This window comes from Doryrhamphus excisus, linkage group LG9, assembly GCF_037039965.1.
Source record: "Doryrhamphus excisus strain RoL-2023G ecotype Guam linkage group LG9, RoL_Dexc_Guam_v1.1, whole genome shotgun sequence".
Lineage (NCBI taxonomy): Eukaryota > Metazoa > Chordata > Actinopteri > Syngnathiformes > Syngnathidae > Doryrhamphus > Doryrhamphus excisus.
In genome coordinates this window covers 9912791-9937254 of record NC_136365.1, presented here as the reverse complement: position 1 = coordinate 9937254, position 24464 = coordinate 9912791, and the positions used below count along the sequence as shown (strand labels likewise).

General features: G+C 39.4%; 1 protein-coding gene across 4 annotated transcripts in view; it reads left to right on the top strand.

Moving 5' to 3' along the window:
* Positions 1–24464, top strand: part of ctnna2 (catenin (cadherin-associated protein), alpha 2) — a 228383-nt gene that overhangs the window by 197667 nt on the left and 6252 nt on the right. For all 4 annotated transcript variants that reach the window (XM_078793385.1, XM_058046015.2, XM_058046014.2 and 1 more), the window contains 4 exons: positions 3357–3508; positions 7719–7832; positions 15533–15714; positions 16747–16852. In XM_078793385.1, the coding sequence (XP_078649511.1) occupies positions 3357–3508; positions 7719–7832; positions 15533–15714; positions 16747–16852 (554 nt within the window). The remainder of the gene's footprint in view (positions 1–3356; positions 3509–7718; positions 7833–15532; positions 15715–16746; positions 16853–24464) is intronic.

Genomic DNA, 24464 nt, shown 5'->3' with positions numbered 1-24464 from the left:
CAATCACAGGGCACATACAGACAAACAACCATTCACACTCACATTCATACCTATGGACCAATTAACCTAATATGCATGTTTTTAGAATATGGGAGGAAACCGGAGTACCTGGAGAAAACCACGCATGCACGGGGAGAACATGCAAACTCCACACAGAGATGGCAGAGGGTGGGATTGAACCCTGGTTCAGACCAATATAAAAGAAAAAGAAATCATTTGAACAATGATTCTTCCAGCTGGGCCTGTGTAGAAAAAAAACAGTACAGCATGAGCCTATTACGTGGAGTTATTTCCTTTGACGTACTTGAGTTCTAAAAAAGGGTATCTAATGGATACGGTTTGACTTAAGAACTAACTGATTGTTTGAATAATAACTGATTCATTCAGAAGAAGGTGACTATTTCCACTGCACTTGGCTGAAGCACATTTAAGGAGAAATACTCCAACCTTGAATTGACTATACACTTTTAAATAGTGGCAGTGCCCATTTCCTTATTATTGTTCTCCTCTGACTTCCAACTTGATGAAGAGTTCACTCCTTCCCTCTCTAACACAATTTATTTCCACACAAACATAAAAAAGAATTTGAACAATGATTCTTCCAGCTAAGCCAGTGTGAAAGAGAGTACAGCAGGAGTCTACTGAGGAGAGTTCTTTATTTGTTTCTCATATGGTATTCAGGAGTTGTTATTGTGTTGGTAACTTTAGTAATTTAGTAATAATTGTGTTGACAAGACATCTAGAGACGCCTCACATTATCGACTACTTCCACTGGACTGTGTGATATCGTTCTAAAAGCCTCCTGAGAACTAAATTTCTTTAAACCTGTGGGAGTAGTGGACAGTATAAAATGGCGACTACTTCTGTTACATTTAATCCCAAACTGTACAGGCATTATGTGTAGGCCAGTATGAGAATGTGTTATTACTCACTGTAAAACCCTGACTAAATCCCATTTAACATGCCTCAATGTAATAACTAGGAGCAATGTTACCCTGCCTCTTGAAATGGCACACTAAGTTAGGCCGTATATCAGTTTTTTAATCTACCCTCTCCAGGCGCTACATTAATGATTGACTTTAAAATGTGCTCCTCCCTCTTTTTTGCAGAGGAGATTAGTTTAAACATGGGGAGTTACACTACTTGGCAGAAAAGTGTCTCGAGGAAGAAGAAGGAGGGAAGAGTGCGGCCATAACCACTTTCCCATTAAGCTATTGATTTCTCCCCCTCTCAAGGACACGATTCAATCCTCGGCCGATGTGTAGACTGTCTGTCAGGAATCTACGGCTCAGCTTTACACACAAGAGTTGTGCCTTGGCTGCCTGTATTTGGCCTGCCCATTAATCTGATCACACTCAATGCACCAAAGAGAGGGAGGGATAAATTGAGGCAAGGTCAAAGGGCAGGCTGTTTTGATAAGTGTCCTGATGTTTGATGTGGCAGATGTCAGAAAGATGGACATGTGGTGGTGGACGTAAACAAGCACGCAATTATATCATAAACACGCACAAAACGCACCATGAAGTAATAGTGTGACGGATTTGGCAAGGTGAGGACCACAGAAATTTAGACAGACTTACAGTGGTGTAGTTTCTCAGTGTTTGGTGCCAGTTTTACAGGCGGGCAGAACATGCATTAAGACAGTGTTTCTAAAATAATATATGTCTTCAAATTTGGCAAATGATGCTGGTGCCAGCAACTGATTTGGACAGATTTAAAAAATATATATTACAGGTTGTCTGTAGGAAAAAAAAGTAAGTAAAATGTAAAATTTATATAGCACCTTTCACAGACAGGAGGTCACAAAGTGCTTCACAATCAAAATAAAAATGTGAACTGCAAAACAGTAAAAACAATGCATACACAGCTACGAGAGCCCAAAAATAAAACAACAGTGGATATATCAGCCCAATCAGAAAGCCTTACAGAATAAAAACTATTTAAGTTGGGTTTTACATCAACAGAATCTAATGAAAGCAGAGAGAGAGGAAGATCATTCCAAAGCCGAGGAGCAGCAGTCTGGAAAGATCGGTCCCCTCTGGTCCGGTAGTGGTAGTGGGCCGCACAGTAGCCTTGTGGGTAGGATGCGATGCACTATAGGCTCCAGCATACTCCCCCACGACCTGAGTGAAGACTTTGCCTCGGTTAGACGTGAGTCTACTTTTAGTATATAGTTTTGTTTTGTTTTTTTTAATCAGAAAACATGTTTCCTTGTTCTAGTGAACAAAATGGCAACCAGTACCGGATGTTACTGTCACTTGTCTATGATGTCATCCGCGATTGAACACAACACATGTCTGTATAGTTTTATCATTATAGTTTCACATGCATGAAACCATTCTAAATGCACGTAAATTACGACTCAAAAGGCGAAATTAAGATTTAACATTACTTTCACCTTTCTTGAAGACAAAATGTGGCGGCAAGGCACCATCTTCCTGTTCAGCTATTTATTAAATTCAATGGTGTTTTTCACCTTTTATTTTGTTAATCAAAATACTGCCACTTGCAACTTTCTGTTGTGAGTTACGCAGGTAAAAAACACAATTGAACTCAAGAAAAAACTTAATGTCAAAACAGGTGGTGGTTTGCTGCCACATTGTATCTTTTGGTACAGCCATCAATAATCTCTGTCTTCACTGAAAACAGACCTTCATTTATTCATGTTCATTTATCCCTCCAATTTATCAATGTATATCTATTTATATGCATTTCAAATTGTTTTCTCCATGTCAAACTACAATTGTATAAATGAAAATATGTTTTGTTAACATTTTAGCTTTTTGGAATGGATCAACTGGATTCAAATAATTTCTTATGGGAAACATGGATTCATTCACCTTCTGTTTTGGTTAGAGTCAGACCTTGTGGAATGATTTAATGATGCTAACCAAGGTTCCACTGTAGTAGATGTTATTTTTATGTATGTATTATTCTTTAGAATTCATTGTTTTTACAGGGCACTAAGTCAACATGTGTGTGAAAGAGTCAAAATGTTAAGATGGCAGGTCGACTTCTGTTTTGATAGATGCTGATACTTTTATGTGACACACGTTTGCGCTGATTTCCACATGCCAGAATGCTATTTCAAATTTCTCACCAGAGGCTACCTTATGCCAGCTTTGTTTTCTTTGGTGCACTTATTTTTAAAGCTGTACTGCAGTGTGTCTGTGTTAGAGCGTCTATAAATATTCACACTAACAAAAGGCACGGTAGGTATTGCTTAAATCCTCATTGAAGGCAAAACAATGCAACAAACTTGTTGAAGTAAAAGTGTGTTTATACCATTACAAATTATACATAAAGTTGTGCCAAGTGTCTAAATCTTTTTTTCCCCCATTTGTTCTCCCCTGCAGTCATGCCCCGTTTTGCTGAACAAGTGGAGGTAGCAATCGAGGCGCTGAGTACAAACCCACCACAGGCCTTTGAGGAGAATGAATTCATTGATGCATCCCGTTTGGTCTATGATGGCGTCCGGGACATCAGGAAAGCTGTCCTCATGATAAGGGTATGTCACTTCACATGCTGAGTAGTTAAAATGGCTTGTTATGTTACTTTTTGTTGTTTTAAAGTGCTTCTAGTTATGTAGTTTGAGAAGCTTCATGAAAAAGTTGTTTACTAGCATTATAATTTATTCTCAATGAAGTATTACTGTTTTTTCTCCCATTATAATTTGGCATTATTTATGTTGTTCTGTGTCTATTTTGTTTTGATATGGCTCGAAAAATTCCTTACAATTGAGCTCTACAGAGTCTGAGACCACCACTGGATTTTTCACAACAGTCCTTTTGGCATAGTGAATTAGCAACTACAATATTTCACATACATACAATATTTCACAAACATAATGTGGATCAAAGCACAGTTATGAAAATTTGCTAGGTCTGTGCTTTACTAAGCCCACCCCAGCTGTCTTTTGGCGAGAGGCGGGGTACACCCTGGACTGGTGGCCAGCCAATCACAGGGCACATATAGACAAACAACCATTCACACTCACGTTCATACGTATGGACAATTTGGAGTTTTCTTCCTCTGGGTTTCTCTGTTGCCATTGTATCTCTCCAGATCACTGATGTGTGTGTGGGACAGTCAGAAAACCTCTGATTCGCTTGCGGAGAAATTGTTTGGTGGCACCTGTTAGTTTGCTTGGATACATCTCGAGACACCAAATTACATAAAAAATAAAATAAAACAAATTACAAAAAATACAATCTTATACAAGGGGCAATATGGTACTAAAAAAAAAACAAATCTAATGGTAAGTAAGATTTTACACAATACTGGTTATCATTTTATATATATAAAATTATATATATACAGTGCATCCGGAAAGTATTCACAGCGCTTCACTTTTTCTACATTTTGTCATGTTACAGCCTCATTCCAAACTGAATTAAATTAATCTCTTACCTCAAAATTCTACACAAAATACTCCATTATGACAATGTGAAAAAATTGTTTTTTGACATGTTTTGAATTTATTAAAAATAGAAAACAAAAAAATCACATTTACATAAGTATTCACAGCCTTTGCCATGAAGCTCAAAATTGAGCTCAGGTGCATCTTTTTTCCACTGATCATCTTTGAGATCTTTCTACAGCTTAATTGGAGTCCACCTGCAGTAAATTCAGTTGATTGGACATGATTTGGAAATATAATAACTGTCTATATAAGGTCCCACAGTTGACTGTGCATGTCAGAGCACAAACACCAAGCATGAAGTCAAAAGAACTGTCTGTAGACCTGCGAGACAGGATTGTCGTGAGGCACAAATCTGGGGAAGGATACAGAAAAATTTCTGCTGCTTTGAAGGTCCCAATGAGCACAGTGGCCTCCATTATTCGTAAATGGAAGACGTTTGGAACCACCAGGACTCTTCCTAGAGCTGGCCGGCCTTCTAAACTGAGCGATCGGGGAAGAAGGGCCTTAGTCAGGGAGGTGGCCAAGGCCCCGATGGTCACTCTGTCAGAGCTCCAGCGTTCCTCTGTGGAGAGAGGAGAGCCTTCCAGAAGGACAACCATCTCTGCAGCAATCCACCAATCAGGCCTGTATGGTAGAGTGGCCAGACGAAAGCCACTCCTTAGTAAAAGGAACATGGCAACCTGTCTGGAATTTGCCAAAAAGCACCTGAATGACTCTCAGACCATGAGAAACAAAATTCTCTGGTCTGATGAGACAAAGATTGAACTCTTTGGTGTGAATGCCAGGCGCCATGTTTGGAGGAAACCAGGCACTGCTCATCACCAGGCCAATACCATCCCTACAGTGAAGCATGGTGGTGGCAGCATCATGCTGTGGGGATGTTTTTCAGCAGCAGGAACTGGCAGACTAGTCAGGATAGAAGGAAAATGAATGCATCAATATATAGAGATATCCTGGATGAAAACCTGCTCCAGAGCGCTCTTGACCTCAGTAGACTGGTCATGTACCTTGACCATATAGACAGTAGACATTAGCACACAGCCAAGATCTCAAAAGATTGGCTTCAGAATCACTCCGTGAATGTCCTGGAGTGGCCCAGCCAGATTCCAGACTTGAATCCGATCGAACATCTCTGGAGAGATCTGAAAATGGCTGTGCACAGACGTCTCCCATCCAACCTGATGGAGCTTGAGACTTATTGCAAAGAAGAATGGGCAAAACTGCCTAAAGATAGGTGTGCTAAACTTGTGGGATCATATTCAAAAAGACTTGAGGCTGTAATTGCTGCCAAAGGTGGATCAACAAAGTATTAAGCAAAGGCTGTGAATACTTATGTAAATGTGATTTTTTTGTTTTCTATTTTTAATAAATTCAAAAAAAGTCAAAAAAAAACTTTTTCACATTGTCATAATAGAGTATTTTGTGTAGAATTTTGAGGTAAGAGATTAATTTAATTCAGTTTGGAATGAGGCTGTAACATGACAAAATGTGGAAAAAGTGAAGCGCTGTGAATACTTTCCGGATGCACTGTATATATATATATATATATATATATATATATATATATATATATATATATATATATATATATATATATATATATATATATATATATATATATATATATATATATATATATATATGATAAATTATTTCATAATAAGGCCGTTTCTGCATGCATTTCAATCAAAAACTGCTTACAAGATTCTTCTTCTCTACGACTTCTTTACATGTACGTATATGTATTTATAGGTACAGTGTATTTAGATGTAAGGTATTGTCTTCTTCATACAATTTCTGCCCTAACAAATATTACATTAAATGGATCTCCTTCAGGAAATATCAGCTTCATCCATGCAGTAAAACTTGCAGGTCATTTTACTGTCTCACAACAGGGAGGCTGAATAACAACAGAACACCAGCAGGTCTGCTATTATAGCTCACGCACTCTGAAATGAGACTATCTCCATTCTACAGCCGAGCTGCCCCTTCTCTCGTCACCATGTAATTCATTTATTCAACTTTATACAGGCTGGAAGCTTTCCCGGTGCAGCTCATGAAAAAAAAATCTAATTATGGAAAATAATTTGATGCTGGTAAATAATGTAAAACAGGCAGCTTTGAACTTCCACAGAGCAGCTGGATTCATAATCCCATCCATGTTGAAATCCCTCCTATAAGGAAACAACTTTCTCTATTGCCTGAGTCGAGCATAAAGGTACAAAATGCTCATGCCCACTGTAATAGTTTCTGTTCACACTCCTATAGGCTTTGTCATTGTCCTCCCATTTAGGCCAAGAAAAAAGCTCCCTTTTTTTTACACTGCAAAGATATTATGTGCTGTCGTTAGATTAAAAAACCAATTCGCCACAGTATTTAAAATGTTGAGGTAGGTATGAAATGATCACGGACGTTCTTGAAAGTGTGACTCTGCCCTTGCTTTTATGTTCCCACACATGCTCACAGAATAAAGTAGCAGGAAAAATATTCATACATTAACACTATATGGAATGATGTTTACACCATTTTACATGGCCATTACTGTTTGTCTAGTATGAGCAATTTGTCTCTTTAACCACTAGGATTAATCACTCCATTAAAGATGCATTAAGGCAGTTTGCAGGGAGGCAAAAGTTTTAGAGCATCCGTACAGGTTTCTTACATTATGAGACTTTTTTTCACATTAAATACGTCAGAGTCTCAACAGTCAAACTACCTTGTATAACCTGCAAGCAGGGAGTCAGCAAGGTGATGATGTGTCATTGTACAACATGGCATCATGTCACATTACATCGTGTTACACATTGTGACCCATTTAAATTAATAAGGGGGGTGTGATTTTTTTTCATGCAATTTAATGTCCTTCTAGACATAGCATTAGTCATCTTGTGAGAACTTTTGGGTTGGCTGAGTGCTCGGTTACGACTGAAGCAATTTACAGGCTAAAATATACCACACAAGTTTAAAAGTATTTGTCTGTATTTTTCAGCATACTTAAATGTTGCAAACTGTACATCCAAATTGACAGTTACAAAATGAGTAATAAGAATATCCACTTCATGTTCTTCTTTATCTTTCTGTTTATTGATAAAACAGGCTTTTGTGATGTTAAGCGTGTTCCTGAATGCATCGCGCGGTCTTGTAATGAGAATGACCAAGTCATTTCCAGGATGAACGGAGTGTGAATACACTATATGGTGTTGGAATTGTACTGATGTAGATGTGGTCAGGTCAGAAAGTATGACAAAATTGGACAAAAAAGACATTCTTTGACAATGTGTGTATCTTTTCCCAGACACCAGAGGAGCTTGAAGATGACTCAGACTTTGAACAGGAGGACTATGACACACGCAGTAGGACCAGTGTCCAGACGGAAGATGATCAGCTTATTGCTGGACAGAGTGCCCGGGTAAGTAGACGTCAACGTCTCTACTATATTATACTAAATCAGCACATTGACATCAAAAAATACATGCACAATTTGGTTACATGCTGGGAAAAGTGACTGCATTCAATCAACAGCTTGAACTGTAATCAAGCCCAGGTCCCTCTATTCACTTGATCCAACTGCATGATATTCAAAAGCTAAAATACACAGACAAGAGGGATTATTCCTTGTAAACACGTAAAACATGTAAAGCAGCACACTGCATTTATTAACAAAGAAGTCATTATAACCAATTCCCATTAGATCATGCAAAACACAGTATGCCAAGGCCTATACAGCAATCACCTTGGTTTGCGCTTTGTTGCAATATTTCACTAGGGTCCAGCTTAACGTACATTAAGAGGATATCAACACTCGTTTCCCTAAAGCCATACAAATGAATGGAGTGGTGTGTAAATTGCAGGAGTGTGATTTAGCCCTATGCCGCTCTCTTTGGCACAAGTCTGGATTATACTGCCATGGCCACCATGCTCTCTGCACCTGTTTTAGTGCAGTAAATAAACAAAACAAACAAACAAATAAAAATAAAACTGTGCAAAAGCTGAACTAAATGAGGGCAAAAATTAGTAACTCATCACATTTCCTTGTATCCTCTTAAAGGACGATGCTATAAAAATGTGGATTTTCTGTACTTCCTCTGTGCTGGGTTAACTTTTTTTGGGGTAGAAAGGCGCTTTATTTACTTGTATTCATTTATTCATTTACAGTGGAAACTTGACTCACCCAATTTGGTGGCAACATTGACGTCCAGCTCAGCGCTCGATGTGGCATCTATCTATGTCTGTGGTGTGTGCCTTTAAGAGGCTGGGCCTGGGAAGTCACCTGTGTGAGTTAGCTAGCTAGAGTTGACGGTGGCTGAATGCTAGCAACAGGTTAGCAGTGTAGAGAGTGGTTGTGTGTATATTCACTGCTTGTTTCTGCTTGTTAAAAAAGCGATTGAAGTGCATCATGAGACTCTCAATCATAGTACAGTAGTATTCTACACTGGACTGTAGGTGTCAGTAATGAGACAATAGCCCCCGAAGGAATTGTCAGTGTTAACATGTGAGTTTACCTGATAATATTCATGTCTAAAATGGCTTATTTTGTACTACTGTGTGTACTATATTCAGTAATAAACTAAAGTGTAAATCACCATTATTATCTAGCACTGCCTTAATCCTCTTGGGCATGGAATTTACCGGAGCTGCACACTCTGGAATCCTCTTCCAGGTGGTGGATGTTAGTCATCTTGCTTCTGTTGGAGGATGCCCCACGGGTGCTAAATTGGTTTGGGATCTGGAGACATATGTGGCCACTCCATCACATTCAGCTTTCTCAGAAAGGTTCTTGTCATCTCAGAGGTGTGTTTGGGCTTGTTATCATGTTGGAAAACTGCCATGCAGCCCTGTTTCCCAAGGGCGGGAATCATGATCTGCTTCACAATGTCACAATACCTGTTGGAATTGAGGTTTCCCTCGTTCACGGGCAGCACTCATGCAGCCCCAGACCATGATACTACTACTACCGAGTTGAATTTGTATAGTATTTTCCCTTAACATATACTGTAATATTATGGTTGCTGAAGTGGGTGGGGTGCATTCACTTTTGAGAGACACTGCAGATGAACTTCAATTCTTCTGCTTCTCTTTGCCATTACCACTTCTGCAACACATTAACATCTGTAAAAAAAAAAAATGAATGAACTGTTTTTCCCATTACAGTTTAAGTGTTTTTTTCCTCAGTATATTGACAGCTAAGTAGTCCCTTGGGCGTGCTTAGGTTTCATGCAGGGCATATTGTACCGGTGTTGCACCTCGCGATTTGTTGCTGCTATTAGAAATACATGAATGTGTTGGCACCAGCATGTAACAATAACAGTGCCACATTAGTGTCTGTGGGAACAACTGCACTGTAGCAGCAGCGGGGCAACAACGCTGTTGTGACACTTCTGTTATTGAACACCCTCACACCATGAAACCCCTTGCTGATTCCAGGTGTTTTATTCAGTGTAAAACTGCATTCACATTGCTGAATGGTGCATAAACCATTGTAAGTTTTGTCTTTTCAATTATTTAATTCAGCTGTTCATGTAAGAAATCAGGAAAAAAAAGAAGTTTTCGGATCACAAAGTTGGAAATCCAGCCATAAAAACAAAAAGCAGAGCCTGGCATTTGGATCACAAATGTAGCTCTGGGGAGTCTGTGGGGGTCCGGGGTGTGAAGTGTTTTGAGTCGTTTGTATGTACTGTACACTCCCACAAAGGCTCCTGCGGTGTAACATTGCCGAGCCATCTGAGTTTAAACGCACCAGCACTGCCGCAGAAAGTTGTTTCACAGCACAAGACTAGTTTTCCTGGCACGCAGCTTTTGCTTTGAGTGGGCAGCTCATTTTGGGAACAGTTTGAAGTCACAGCATGTCTCTTTGTCATAGCTGTTTGGTGTAAGAATCTGTAAGTAGATGGAAGAGTGACGTGGCTCAATGCAGCGAATTTTACACATGCAAAGATACAAGAAGTCAAGCCTCAAATCATGCATGAGTGAGTTCATGTCAAACATATTTTTTTTTAAATCTTGAAACAACATTTGAAAGGGGCACAAGACAAAAAAGTTATGTAAATTATTTATTTTACATCTTAAAACATATGTACTGGCAACATAATCCAAAGCAGAGGTCCTGGTTAGACACCATTTTATATGCACCTCGTCCTTTCATTAGATTTCAACAACACATTGTAATTAAAGCAGCACACCCTTTGAGGGATTTGTTTATTTATTACTTTATTATAATATATCATGTGTTATATTGGGCTGCACAGTGGACGAGTGGTTAGGAGACCTGAGTTTGAGTCCACCCTTGGTCATCTGTGTGGAGTTTGCATGTTCTCCCCATGCATGCGTGGGTTTTCTCCGGCGACTCCGGTTTCCTCCCACATTCCAAAAACATGCTAGGTTATGTGAGTGTGAATGGTTGTTTGCCTATATGTGTCCTGTGATTGGCTGGCGACCAGTCCAGGGTGTACCCTGCCTCTTGCCCAAAGACAGCTGAGATAGGCTCCAGCACCCCCCGCGACCCTTGTGAGGATAAGCGGTAGAAAATGAATGAATGTACTATACTGGGCTGCACAGTGGGGGAGTGGTTAGCTTGCAGGCCTCACAGCTAGGAGACCTGAGTTTAATTCCACCCGTGGCCATTTCTGTGTGGAGTTTCATGTTCTCCCCGTGCATGCGTGGGTTTTCACCAGGTACTCCAGTTTCCTACCACATTCCAAAAACATGCTAGGTTAATTGGTGACTCCAAATTGTCCATAGGTATGAATGTGAGTGTGAATGGTTGTTTGTCTATATGTGTCCTGTGATTGGCTAGCAACCAGTCCAGGGTGTACCCCGCCTTTCGTCCGAAGACAGCTGGGATAGGCTCCAGCACGCCTGCGACCCTTATGAGGATAAGCGGTAGAAAATTAATGTATTACATTTTCATATTTTGAAAGGGGGGATGCATGCACCAACAGTATAGGTTAAGATTTTTCGTTTATATCCTAACTCCTCACACTTTGTTTTTTGTAGAACGCACTATTTATTCCCTATACATTGAACACATGTTTTGTTAGTCCTTCCAGTTCATAAATATTTTTGAAATGCTATAGAACGCACCCTGTCTAAACAACGTCTTTTGTCACTTTGTTGTGTTATTATGCTCAAATATACCAATTCACCAACTAGAAATTTACTTTAACTTGGGGATGAATAATTTTAGACATAACTGCACATAATTGTGTCCTCCCCAGCATTAGTGAGCCTTATCAAAAGTGATTTCTCCTTTATGTATGCATCTTCTTGTGCCACGCACAGGCTGGTACTGCATGTTTCCCACCATTAGACACTGTTATGCCCTCCGAGACTAAACATTTGCACACACAGAAGACGACTAGCACATCCATAAAAGATGTGTTTGCTGTAAACCACCGGTGATGTGCCCAGTTGGCCCTAGTCTGTCATGTCAGGATGACGCTTCCTGCCCTCTCATGGTAATGCAGAGTGCATGCTTGTGTGATGTGTTAATGTTCAAACAGACAGGCGGAAGCATAATCCATTTTCACCATCAGAGCTGACATAGGCATGCTGGGGTTTACAGTCATGATCCTTGCATGGCCTGTCGGTGTCTTGGTATCAGACACAGGGGATACACAAGATCTTATTCAATCTCTCTTGCTCAGGACGCCAGCATATGCCGACTCGTTCCCTCCAACACAACGTCCAGTGTAGTTTGACGTTGCAACTGCGCAGAAGTATGAGTCAGCCTTTATGGAAAATGTGTGCTCTTGAAGGCAACCTGTATATACAGTACGATAAGAAGGTTGGGGAACACGCGACGGGCCATGCATAGTTTGAGCATCTATCAGAGGATGCACACAGTAAGCTGGCAGTATAACACAGCATGGATAATGCATAGTGAATCACTCCTCCCCCCAAGCATGCTTGCAGCATCACTTAACACGCTGATCGGGTAACAATGTTGATAGGTCATCCATAAAATTGAACTCTCTAGTGTCTGGGCAATTTATTTCAAAATAAAACAAAATTAAAGTAATTTTGAGATGCAGCGTTCGCTGACGAAAACCGGAAAGGGCTCTAATCCCCGCAGACGTTGACTCGCAGAGTGTATTGGTGTAACACTCCCTCGGCTGGATTTGCCACTATGTTAAGCTCCCGAGGCCCGCTTCTTGTCGTTATCAGTAAAGTCGGGGAAGGGATTTGAGGATAAGTGAATTCTAGAGAGTGCAGAAGGAAGGTGGAAGGATGGAGGGAGGGAGGGTTTCACTGAGTTCCTTTGCTGCTTCCCCCAGACGTCCCACTTGGTTCACGTGTTTACCTCGGTGCTCTGTTTTGTGTTCCCGAGTTCCTCGCTCTCATCCTGTTCTCTCTTTTGTCACACCAATTTCAGAGTGAGTTGAAGTACCAAACACTCCCCCCCAAACTAGATCACAACATTAAAAAAAACCTGTGTATGCATTATGCATTTTTAAGTGTTTCTCTTTACACAGCATGCATCATGCAGTATGCGACAGCCATCAATCACTATATTGACCCCAATATAAGTTGATTCTGAATATGTGACAACTCCTCTTTTCAATACATGTTTTTCCGTACACAGCTGGTCCTACGTTTATGAAGTTTGATGTAGAGACTATCTCAAAAAAGCAGCTACAGTAAACGCTGGCAGAAGAATACGCACCACATGCAGCACACGAATGCAGTGCATGCCTTGTGTTGGGCGAATGTGTATATGCTTAATAGTTAACCTATTGGACTTCATTATGTCTCCTAAGCCGTAGTGCCCCAAAGAAAAGGAAAGCCTTTTCCATCACTCTGGGAAGTGAAAATGAACATCATAAAACGCTCAGAGGTGAAAACGGTCACCAGGATTGGCCACCCTTTTGGTCCGACCTACTTGACTGTGGTGATGTCATTCACTCTTTCAATACCAAAGATATATGTTTTTATAGACCCGAACGCTCGATCCAAACAACATTTTGGATTTGTTTTTAATAGGAGGCAAAAAGAAATCCACTAATGGATTTCACTTCAGATCAACTTTAAGCCATAAAAAACGTCAAAAGTGCATTTTATAAGAGATAATGTCGATGGAAAAAACACACATAACAGCAAGGAGGAAGTGTGTAGCATGCAGAAGGACAAACAGTGTATGGAATTTTAATGCATGCACACACACAGTTCAGCTCCAAATTTGAAAATAGTAAATACATGGTGTTAATATTTATAAATAAATAGTTATTTTGATGCAAAACAGCCCGTGTTTATGTTGTTTAGGTTGTGGTATAGTTGTTTAGATATTTGAGCTGTCTCAAAAGCAAGTGAAAGTTATGCTTGTAATATATATTTTGGCAAAAAGTTGTTCTTTTGGAGTAAAAAGCCAAAGAAAGAATGATGCCATGAGTTAATTCTGTGATGCCCGCTGAACTATGCTCATTTGGACCTCATCCATGACAGCAGTTGTTATAAAGCCACTGAAAGCCATAGAAAATGCAAAACACACTTGGAAAAAATAAAAATACCAGAATTTCCAGTGTATATGACACACTGGTGTTTAAGCCACAACTACTAAATTTAGATAGAAAAACAGATTTGTACCTACAGTATACAAGTGTACCAAGTCTGACATACGGTGTCATGTTAGAAAGGTAAAGTCATCACTCAGCAACTTGATTCATTCAGGTGACTGTGTCCCATTTGCTGGAAAGCACTTGATGATGGTAAGCTTTTGAAATTGTTGGTTTTTGTTGAGTGTTAAGTTGCTGTGTGATGATTTTAGCATTCTTACCCAAATAACACAGTGAGTGAGACTGTTATATCGAGTAATGACCACCTGTGTTCCCTTGTAACTTGTGGTTGCCTCCTGCCAAAGAAAGAGCTACCATTTCCTCACTGACTTGTAATCTGCACAATAGTAGTGCAGATCACGAGTCAGTAGTTCTGAACTAAGGAAGATGCCATGAGAGGAGAAGAACATGGACATCAATGCTGCACTGCTGTATAAGTTGCAGGGTTCAAAGTTTAAGTAAAAAGTAGCATCCTATACATCGGAAATTACAATACATGTCAGGTTGTTTTAGATGGGGACCCTTTTCTCTCCCAGCATGCTGTTTAAAAGGATCAGACTGATGTTGTGTGTTTTTAAGGGAATACAAACAGGCCTCGCGGGGGTGCAATTTTGTTTGTCTATGCTGTACAATCTATTCCCAGTGAAGCACTGTGCACTCAAACTGATCACAAGGGCAGCGCTCATTGACTCTACATCTGTTGTCTACATCTTTTTATCTGGTTCCTTTTTTCACCACTAATTTTATCCCGTTTTTGCTTTTCTTTTGTTAAATTTTTTTCTTGACTCTTTCAGCACGGGGACATTAGCCAAGTGATGCACTTTCTCACCCCCCCACACACCAGCTTTGCTGTGAGAAAATCAAATTACATTTAAAAGGACTCACTAAAGAATAACTTGCTCTTGGAGGACACTCAATCATGGATATGTTTTTTTTTATATATATAAAAAAACAAGGATAACTTTTTTATTCCTGAACTGTACTGATTTTTTTCTGCTTCCTCAGTCAATATAATCGACCTAATGGAAACCAGGGTACTCCCACCTCCCTGACAAAAATGCATTATTCATTGACTGGTTTAATACGTGAGGTAATTATACATTTACCTCCCAAATAATACAGGCTTCTTAATGCGTCTGTGACCTTGCCACAAGATTTATGCCATTTTAGACCTGCCCCTAAAGGCCTTTTAGAGAGCAAATGTATTCGCATGGCAGGGAAGAAATCGTGTAAGCCAATGTGGATTAGCTCTTTATGGGTATAAGATGTCAAGTTTTTTTCAGAAAGAAGTCCAATCACTTAATGTAAAGTTTAGAACTTTATTTTTAGTGGGGTGTAATGACATGACAAATGGAGCAAAATCTTCTACGGCTCTAGTCTTTTCTATAATCCCTTCCTATTCACTTTCACTTTCTTTATTTAGTTGTATCTTTTCCCTCGTTCGCCTAAATTCTCCCTCTCTTCTTTTCTCGTCCCTCAATTCTAAGCCAATTTATTCCATGATTCTGGAAGAACCCGTTGTTCTGTTCTTCTGTAAATCTGTGTGTGTTTTTCTCTGCAGGCCATCATGGCACAGCTTCCCCAGGAAGAGAAGGCTAAGATCGCAGAGCAGGTGGAGAGCTTCAGACAGGAGAAGTGCAAGCTTGACGCCGAGGTGGCCAAGTGGGACGACAACGGCAATGACATCATCGTGCTCGCCAAGCAGATGTGTATGATCATGATGGAAATGACAGATTTCACCAGGTGACAATGAAAGCAACACAATCCAACATCCGCTCCACTTGAATTTTATACTTATTATTAGCATTACAGTAATGTGTCATGTTGTACTTGAAGTCTGTGACATATCTACAGTATTTGTACCTTTTGGATTCAAAATGTAATTGTACTCCAGCACTGTGTAGGGGAGAGTGCAATGCACGTGTGCAATGCACGTACTCTATTGCATGTAGTAATCTAGTCCATTTACACTGTACTGTGTCATTCACAAAATCCAGTGGCCAAACAAAGCACCCTACACGTTGCTGACTCACGCATTGACCATATATTTTTGATTCAGTTGAGGGTGACTGCTAAATAAGCCACCATGGGGCCAAAGAAAGTTACTAGTGCCATTAATTTCATAATGAAGGTGAATAGCACTATTGAAGTCGATCTCGCCCGGATCTATGAGAAGTCATCAACAAAAAGTTCCATTCATTCGTCATTATAATTATTTTGTATTTTTTTTGCATATAAAACTATAATAATTGTCTCTAAAATTTCATTCATTCATTCATTCATTTTCTACCGCTTTTCCTCACGAGGGTTGCGGGGGTGCTGGAGCCTATTCCAGCTGTCTTCAAGCAAGAGGCAGGGTACACCCTGGACTGGTCGCGAGCCAATCACAGGGCACATATAGACAAACAACCATTCACACTCACATTCATACCTATGGACAATTGGTAGCGGCCAATTAACCTAGCATGTTTTTGGAATGTGGGAGGAAACCGGAGTACCCGGAGAAAACCCACGCATGCATGGGGAGAACATGCAAACTCCACACAGAGATGGCCGAGGGTGGAATTGAACCCTGGTCTCCTAGCTGTGAGTTCTGCGCTCTCTAAAATTTATTTTTGTTAATATTTTTGGTTGTCTGGAGCAAGGAAGCATTGTATACTGTATTGTGTACTATATAATATTGACCCCAGTAGTTTACAACAGTGCTGGCATTTTTTTGCCTTAAGATAGAAACGAGCGGGAATATTTCAATATGTGTCTTTTCTCCTACTGCAGGGGCAAAGGTCCCCTTAAGAACTCCTCCGATGTGATCAACGCAGCCAAGAAAATTGCAGAAGCTGGATCCAGGATGGACAAATTGGCCCGTGCTGTGGCTGATCAGGTTTGTTGGTTGTTATCATTTCTATCAGTCTGGATGTGTCTCCCGACTCATCAGCGGAGCTGTCAGCGAAGCAAATATAGCGGTAGAGTGAGCCAGCATGGCAACTTGAAATCTTTGATGTGAGAAGTGACATGCCCGGCTGGAGTGGTCGACTGTTTTGCTGCTTGACTTTGTGTCCCAGCGGGGGCCAACACCGAGTGCAAGACAGCAGAACCAAGTTATGTCTCTAATATAATTAGCTCACAGCCGAGGTGTTGCATCCATTATCAGATGAGTACCTCTCGAAAACACGCTGACAGACCACTTTCGATATCTAATCAATCAGTGCTGTGCCTTGGGAAGAGGGGAGGGGATATAAATTGGCGTGTTTGCTGTGTATACGTGTGTACAATGAAGTGGGAGGTCTGTTGGAATGCTGGCACCACTACAGGTAATGCATAACGTTATTCATTTCATCAGCCTCTAATAAGCATTGAGAATAGACGCAGGGGCTGATTTATTAAGGCGAGATGTTGTTACTATAATTGTAACTGCAAAGTCTTGGAATAATTACTGTTGCTCTCAGGATCGCTCTCCTGGCTCGTTTTTATTTGCGGCAAAGCTGAGCTAATGTTTGAACTCACAACATCAACATTTAGCATATCCTGAAACAAGGGAGAAGCCTGTTTAGTCAACAACACTCCTCTCGCTGTGGATACTTTGTGCCAAATGTAAATAAAGTCACAACTCTGCAATGCATGGATAGAGACATGAAATGATGAAGTATTGCATCCAAGTGAACAAACAGATTGACATGTTAAGTCAAAGCACGGAAATGTTTATTTAAAGTAGAACAAGAAAGATATGTTTTGGCAGCGTTATAAAACCATACAATACTTTCATGCACATTTTCACATAGACTGGATACAATATGGTGCAAAAGTATGAGGCCACCACCAGATTTGTTGCTTTAATTACCATGTTAACGCAGTAAATTAGGGATTCTCAATTGGTGGGTTTGAATCCACCAGTGGGTCGTCGATCCATTTGTAGAGAGTCACAGAAAGCTGGTCCGGGATTACATTCAATTATGACAAATACATAATAAAATTCATGTATAAATAATATGAGATAATAAATACTGTACTTTAATTACAACCAATGTTTGACTTATTGTTTTTACATTTTGAAGTAAAATTAAGCAATATTTAAAAAATCTTTTTTTATTAAAAAAAATAGAACAACTTAAATTATATTAGAAAGGCAGGGAGTGAACAAATTGAAATGATTGTAAAAGTACCAGATGGAGGGGGAGGATTCAATAAGCTTTGCTTCTTCCTACTCCTTTTGGACATGTGGACCTGTGAACTGATTATGTGATGCACTCAATTGTAATCTGATGCATGTTCAAATGAAATAAAACCATTTCCCTTTACCATTACCATTACCATTACCATTTATTCATTGCACTATTTTGATATTTAATTAAAATCTTTGCATTATTTGTTTGCATTCAGTTATCAAAAACCAACTCATTTCCTTAAGAGGTCATCAAAACATTTGCTAAAATGCACTTTGACCATAAAATCGTTTGTATTAATGTTTCAAACAATGGCATTGGTCCTTGAGGTAATTTGAGAACCTCTGCAATAAATCATAGGGAAGATGCACAATGCAAAATTGTGTATTGATGCACTACATGGACCAAGGAAGAACCCACTGAAATTTCATAAAAATCAGGCGAAAGGTGCAGACACAAGAGTTTCAATTACGAAGTCATCAATGGAATGGTCCACCCCCGCTCCCCCCCAGAATCTCCATGAACCAGGAAGTAATGATTACTAACAGACCACTTTTCATAACCTTAATAACCTTAATAATAATAATAATGACTAACTGAAACAACTACTGTAAATAGTCATCTGTCCACACAAGCCTAACAATCCAAAAACTATATTTTATCTGGCCTATGGCCTTGATAAACATTCATTTTTCCATTCATGGCATTGCTAATAGAGAAAAAAATCTAAGGTTGGAAGTACTGTGCTGGTTTTCCCACATTTAAAGATCCAAATTAAAGACCCATATCTATATTTAATTACTATTTAATATGGCAGAAGACATGATGGGAACAAAAGCACAACCTTGCAAGATTCAATGTCATTTTTATCAAAGTGACAGCCATCTAATCTGCAGATAAATGTAGCCCTTCGCACAACGTGAAATCATCAAAGTCCCTTTCCCCATTATTGACATTATTGTGTATTTGTGTTCCTGGGCTCTAAAAATTCAATCTGTTCTAAACAACTTGCAAAAGTAGTCCCATATGTTTTGATGGCATTGAAGGTTTATGGACGTAGGCATTAAATTCAGGTAAATATCCATTTTGTCTTCTTTTCCCCAGCATTGGATTTACACAAGCTTTGTTTGCTTGCTGAAGAGCTGGAATTGACACTGTTTGTAACAATAGTGATGAATGAATGGAGAAAAAGTTGCAGGCTATAAACACTCAAGCTGAGTCAGTTGGGGGAAAATTGTCAATAAAAATATCAGTTGCTGTACTGGAAGATGTACATTTGCATCTCTTTGCTGTTTATGAGATAAATTAGCCCTCTCTGGAAGTTTGCTAAGAATATAAAGTACCTGTGAGGCTCGGTTATCATCAAAAAATCTTTTTCAAAAATGCGTCCTCAATATTTCGCACAAGAACAAGCCCTCTGCTGTCGACAGAATTAATGTCCTTACAATAGGCCTTGGAGTGTGCCAAGCGAGTAAACTGGCCACAGGCAAAGCAAGTCGAAACCAATGCTTTTTCCACTCATGCCAGAAATCGTCCTGCTTTTCTGAGCAGCATTACAGTGCACAAAATAAGCTGGATAGCCAATAACTAATGGATATATGTATATACTGAGGAAATTAAGTCATCCATCCCTTCTCTATAAGGCATGGCCTCACCAGGGTCGGAGTATGGTCAAGCCTATCCCTGGACTGGAGATTGATCTGGATTATGATGTTGATATGTGAAATACCCCGTCTTTTTTTTTTTTTTTTGTCCAGGGTGTATCTTGCCTCCCGCCCAAAGACATGAGGACAAAGACAAGGGATGGGTGTTTTTGTTGTTGTTTGGCAAACACAGTAATGAAAGCGATGATATCTTGCATCTTCCATGGTGTTCTTGACAATAACCAAAATCTGTTAAGTTCTTACGTGAATAACTATAGCATTGTACTGCCAAAAAAAGCTTATATTTGTCCAAAAAAGGTGCCTTCAGTTATACCAGACATTAAAATGAACAAGAAACTGAAGAAGCCAGCTAGGATAGGTTCCAACATAACCGCTTGTCAGGTCGAGGGGGACAAGCGGCATAGGAAATAAAGGTGACATCCCAAGGTGATATCCCAACTGTCTTCAGGCGAGAGGCGGGGTACACCCTGGACTGGTCGCCAGCCAATCACAGGGCACATATAGACAAACAACCATTCACACTCACATTCATACCTATGGACAATTTGGAGTTGCCAATTAACCTAGCATGTTTTTGGAATGTGGGCGGAAACCTGGAGAAAACCCACGCATGCACAGGGAGAACATGCAAATTCCACACAGAGATTCCAGAGGGTGGAATCAAATTTGGGTCTCCTCGCTGTGTGGCCTGCACGCTAACCACTCGTTCACCGTGCAGCTGTTCAGAAGTACAATGAAGAAAAAAATGACAATATATTGCAATATATGAAAATAATTTGTACTATGTTACACTCTTCTGCACTTTTGCACAGATTTTTCTTACATGCATTGGAGGCTTTCAATCACATACCATGGCAACACGAGGCATTATTAGGCGTAACAATCAGGCCATTTTATCCTGTTAGTACAAGGCGTAATAACCGATTTGAAGAAAAGATGATTGATGTGTGAAAGACTGACTGTGAAGTACAGTTATAGTATAGCTATAGTTCTATAGCAAAGCTATAGTTCTATGTATAGCATGAAAGTGTTAGTAGTAGGTGAAATGAAAATTCCATGGTTCTGATTGTATCATTTCCATCATGTGGAATGATTTGCAGTAGAAGTCATTATTGATGTGCTTTTTGCAAAATACACACACAATTACTGCTACACAGATTATAGTGACAAAGTACAGGAATTTTGGAAATCCACTAAAAATAGTTACCTTTTGTGGTGCCATCATGATTGTTAATTAGCATGGAAAGTGCCTGGAATGCCTGGCCTGCTATTTTGCTTCTCACACATGCCAGATGCAAAGCAAGAACGTATTCTGTAGTTATAGGGCCAAATGACTTCACAGGAATAAAACGTTAGTAAGTTAATGATGTATTGATACCAAAAAAATCTGGTGGTGTCCAATCATCATGATTGTTATCACCGACAGATATTTCGGTGAGTGCAAAAATTTTTTGTTTTTTAAGTTTTAACTTAGCTTACACAGTAACCTTGTACAGCTATGTTTTTACATGTTTATTTATGATGTGGTGGTAATTTAACACTGCAAAAAATGAGCGTTTTGCATGCATCTTTAAATTTTGGCTCCTTTGTCACGTTTTCTGAGTCAGCAGAGAATGTGGCATATATATGTTGGTGTGGTTGAACTGGAAATGGGCGGGACTTAAATCTCTACGTTATTTAAAGTCTGAAATTGACATGGATTGATCGCTATGTGTATTGTTTATTATTGACCTGTATGTGTACTGTGTATGTGTGTAAGTGTATGACTTTATTTTTTAATTACTTTTTAATGATCTGTGTGGAGTTGCCCACTTATGCAAACATGGCAAATAATTTGCCAGCTTTGTTGACTTTATACCACCAGCCAAGCCAGCCAAAGCAAACCAATGAGGAAGGACGTGGCTGATGCACAATGGTGTCCACTGTCTTGTGAAATGCACCATGTATGTTATGGAACAACTTTAAGATGGCAAAATTTACCATCTGATTCAATACAGTTTAAACAGCAAAAATCTTACTAAGCCTGCAGATGTGACAATGAAATGAAGAATTATTCCATATGTAGTCGACATGTATTTTGCCTTTGCACATTATTTAAGATAACCTGTGCACTCGGCCTTGACAGTTTGAATGCAGCTCCGGTGCTTTCAGAAAGCTCCCTTAAGTAGCAAACCTTGTCACAATGACTCCACATCAGCCCCCATTGATGAGCATGTGTGAAGCAGTAGAAAATGTTCCAAAGGAAAAGTAGATAGGGGTTGAGGGGCGGGGGGGTGCGTGGGTGGTCTTTCTGAGTCATTTAAGCACAGCACTTGACATTGAAAAACCTTTTATTTAACCCCCGTTTCACTGCAAAGCTTATTTTACCTGTGCTTTTCAAACTATTGTCTTTTAGAGCACACCATTGACTGCAGTTACATACTGATTACAGACAATTACTGTTAAATTCAGTCTCTCAAAGTCGAGACGCCAATCACGATAATAAACACGAGGGCTTATAAACTGTGTCATGTTGTCAGCAAATGCAATACTATAGTCAACAGCTAGGTCTGCAACAGCTTTTAAATGGTTCAACATTAACTCATTCTCCACCTTCGGCCATCTCTGTGTGGAGTTTGCATGTTCTCCCCATGCATGTGTGGGTTTTCTCCAGCACCCCCGTCCCCCCCACCCCCGCAGAAATCAATGAATGAATTAATTGATTACCTCATTCTGGGTTTGTTGCTAACTATTTTTGACCATGTATTTGGTGCCCCAGTAGGAAGGTCTAAGTGAGGATTCAATTAGAATAAACAATCGTCTATCCCAATTAAGGATAGAGTCACTCCAGCCAATACTTAAGCCCCCCCCAAAATGAGAGAAAGTTGAGCGTCTTTAGTCTTGATCCATTTCCCCTTATCCTCAAGTCACCACCAATGGCAGCAGTTAATCCGAATGCGTCTGATGTGCAATTCAGCGGTGTCTCAAAAACATCATTTAAAGAGGCTTGCAAGGGTCACAGTCTTCAAATATGAAAGCTGTTACTAAGTTGTTTTTGTTTTGGACATCAATGTCCAGTTTTGATTGCTCAAGGAGTCAGCCAAATGCTTTGTTTTAGCTTAAAGGGATTAACCAGCAATGTAGCTTGTCCCAAATTTAATTTTTTGAAACCACAACAATATAAGTACAGTTGGCCCTCGCGACTTTGCGCTTCAAATTTCAGGTCTTCACTCTATCACAGTTTCTCAAGATATGCTAGTAAATCATTGCAGTTTTATTACTACAAAAATATGCATGCTTAAACAAAACATTATGTAATTAATCTAAATTAAGCATTATCAAGCATAAAAATTAATAAATATACTCAAATATGATGTTATTCATATAATATAATATAATATAATACGTTATTCGTATAATATTACGTTAGTCTCCATCATAAGTCCCATAAGTAAAAAAGAAGAAACAACAAGGAACTCTCCCAATGCAAACGGGTGTGAGTATTAAGTGTAAATGTGACTATAAGGCTGTTATTTTATGTTTAAAGGGCTCCAATAATGTTAAAAACTTATTCAGAAGGCCATAAATAGGTTTTCTATGTTCCATTCATTTGTGAACAAGAAATTCTATAAGGAATCCTACTTATAAATACGAATAAATTGACTGGAACCAGTTGACCATAATAAACAAGGTTTGCCTGTACACCACCACCTGCTAGCATGTGGTTTGTAGAAAAAAAAAGATTTTTTTTCAAAATTACAAATTGAACAGCAGAAAAATTGGTGTAAATTTCCATTTGGCCCTAATAAAACGACTGGCATCCATGGCTCTCTTTCACCATTGTCTCATGTACATGTCAATAGTGTGTGTGCACACATAAACGCAGTCTCAGTAAACACATTGACAATTTGGAGTCATTGTGCGACTACATTCAATGATAGCTATTAGTAGTTCAGTTAATAGCTAAACTTTGCCAAATTACTATCATTAGCTCAACAAACAGAACTAATGCACGTGCGTGTGTTACAGTACATCACTGCGGTGTACGTAAAGCAAGATGAGATGGGATATAATGCAATTTGAACATGTTGGCCTAAGTTGTATTCAGGTTTTATTTCAATAGTAATGTACCTTGAGAAGATGCTTACTGAAATATGAGGTACTTTAAACTTTGCAAACCCCTACCGATATCAGATTGGCATCCTAATGAGACAGGATGTTAAATTGTTTAAACAGACTTCAACTCCTACCGAGAGTTTCTTTTGCATTATTCACCACAAGAACTCAGCAGTCTAGCTGTTTGGTGTCAGACACTGGATGGCCAAATCCAAAAACCAGTCAGCCTTGTTGAAGAAAGTAGAAGGTGACATGACATCACTGCAGTGGTCCAGTATGCTGGAAGGCATATTTCATAACTGTGTGTAACATGCACGACTGGAATGTGTCATAATGCTTTCACTTCAAATGTGCTCCTTTTCTTTTTGAATATCTCTATTGCTTTTGACCTGTATACGCAATGAAGTACACATAAGAGTAATGGAGTAAAGTTGTCATAATTCCAGTAAAAAAGCAAGTGAATTGAATTAAAAAAAATTGTGCAGATGACATGTTGACTTACTGTGATAGTGTGTGGCTGTTGTTTGGACACCATCCTCCTGAATTATCCACTAGAAACACATTTTGTTTGTTT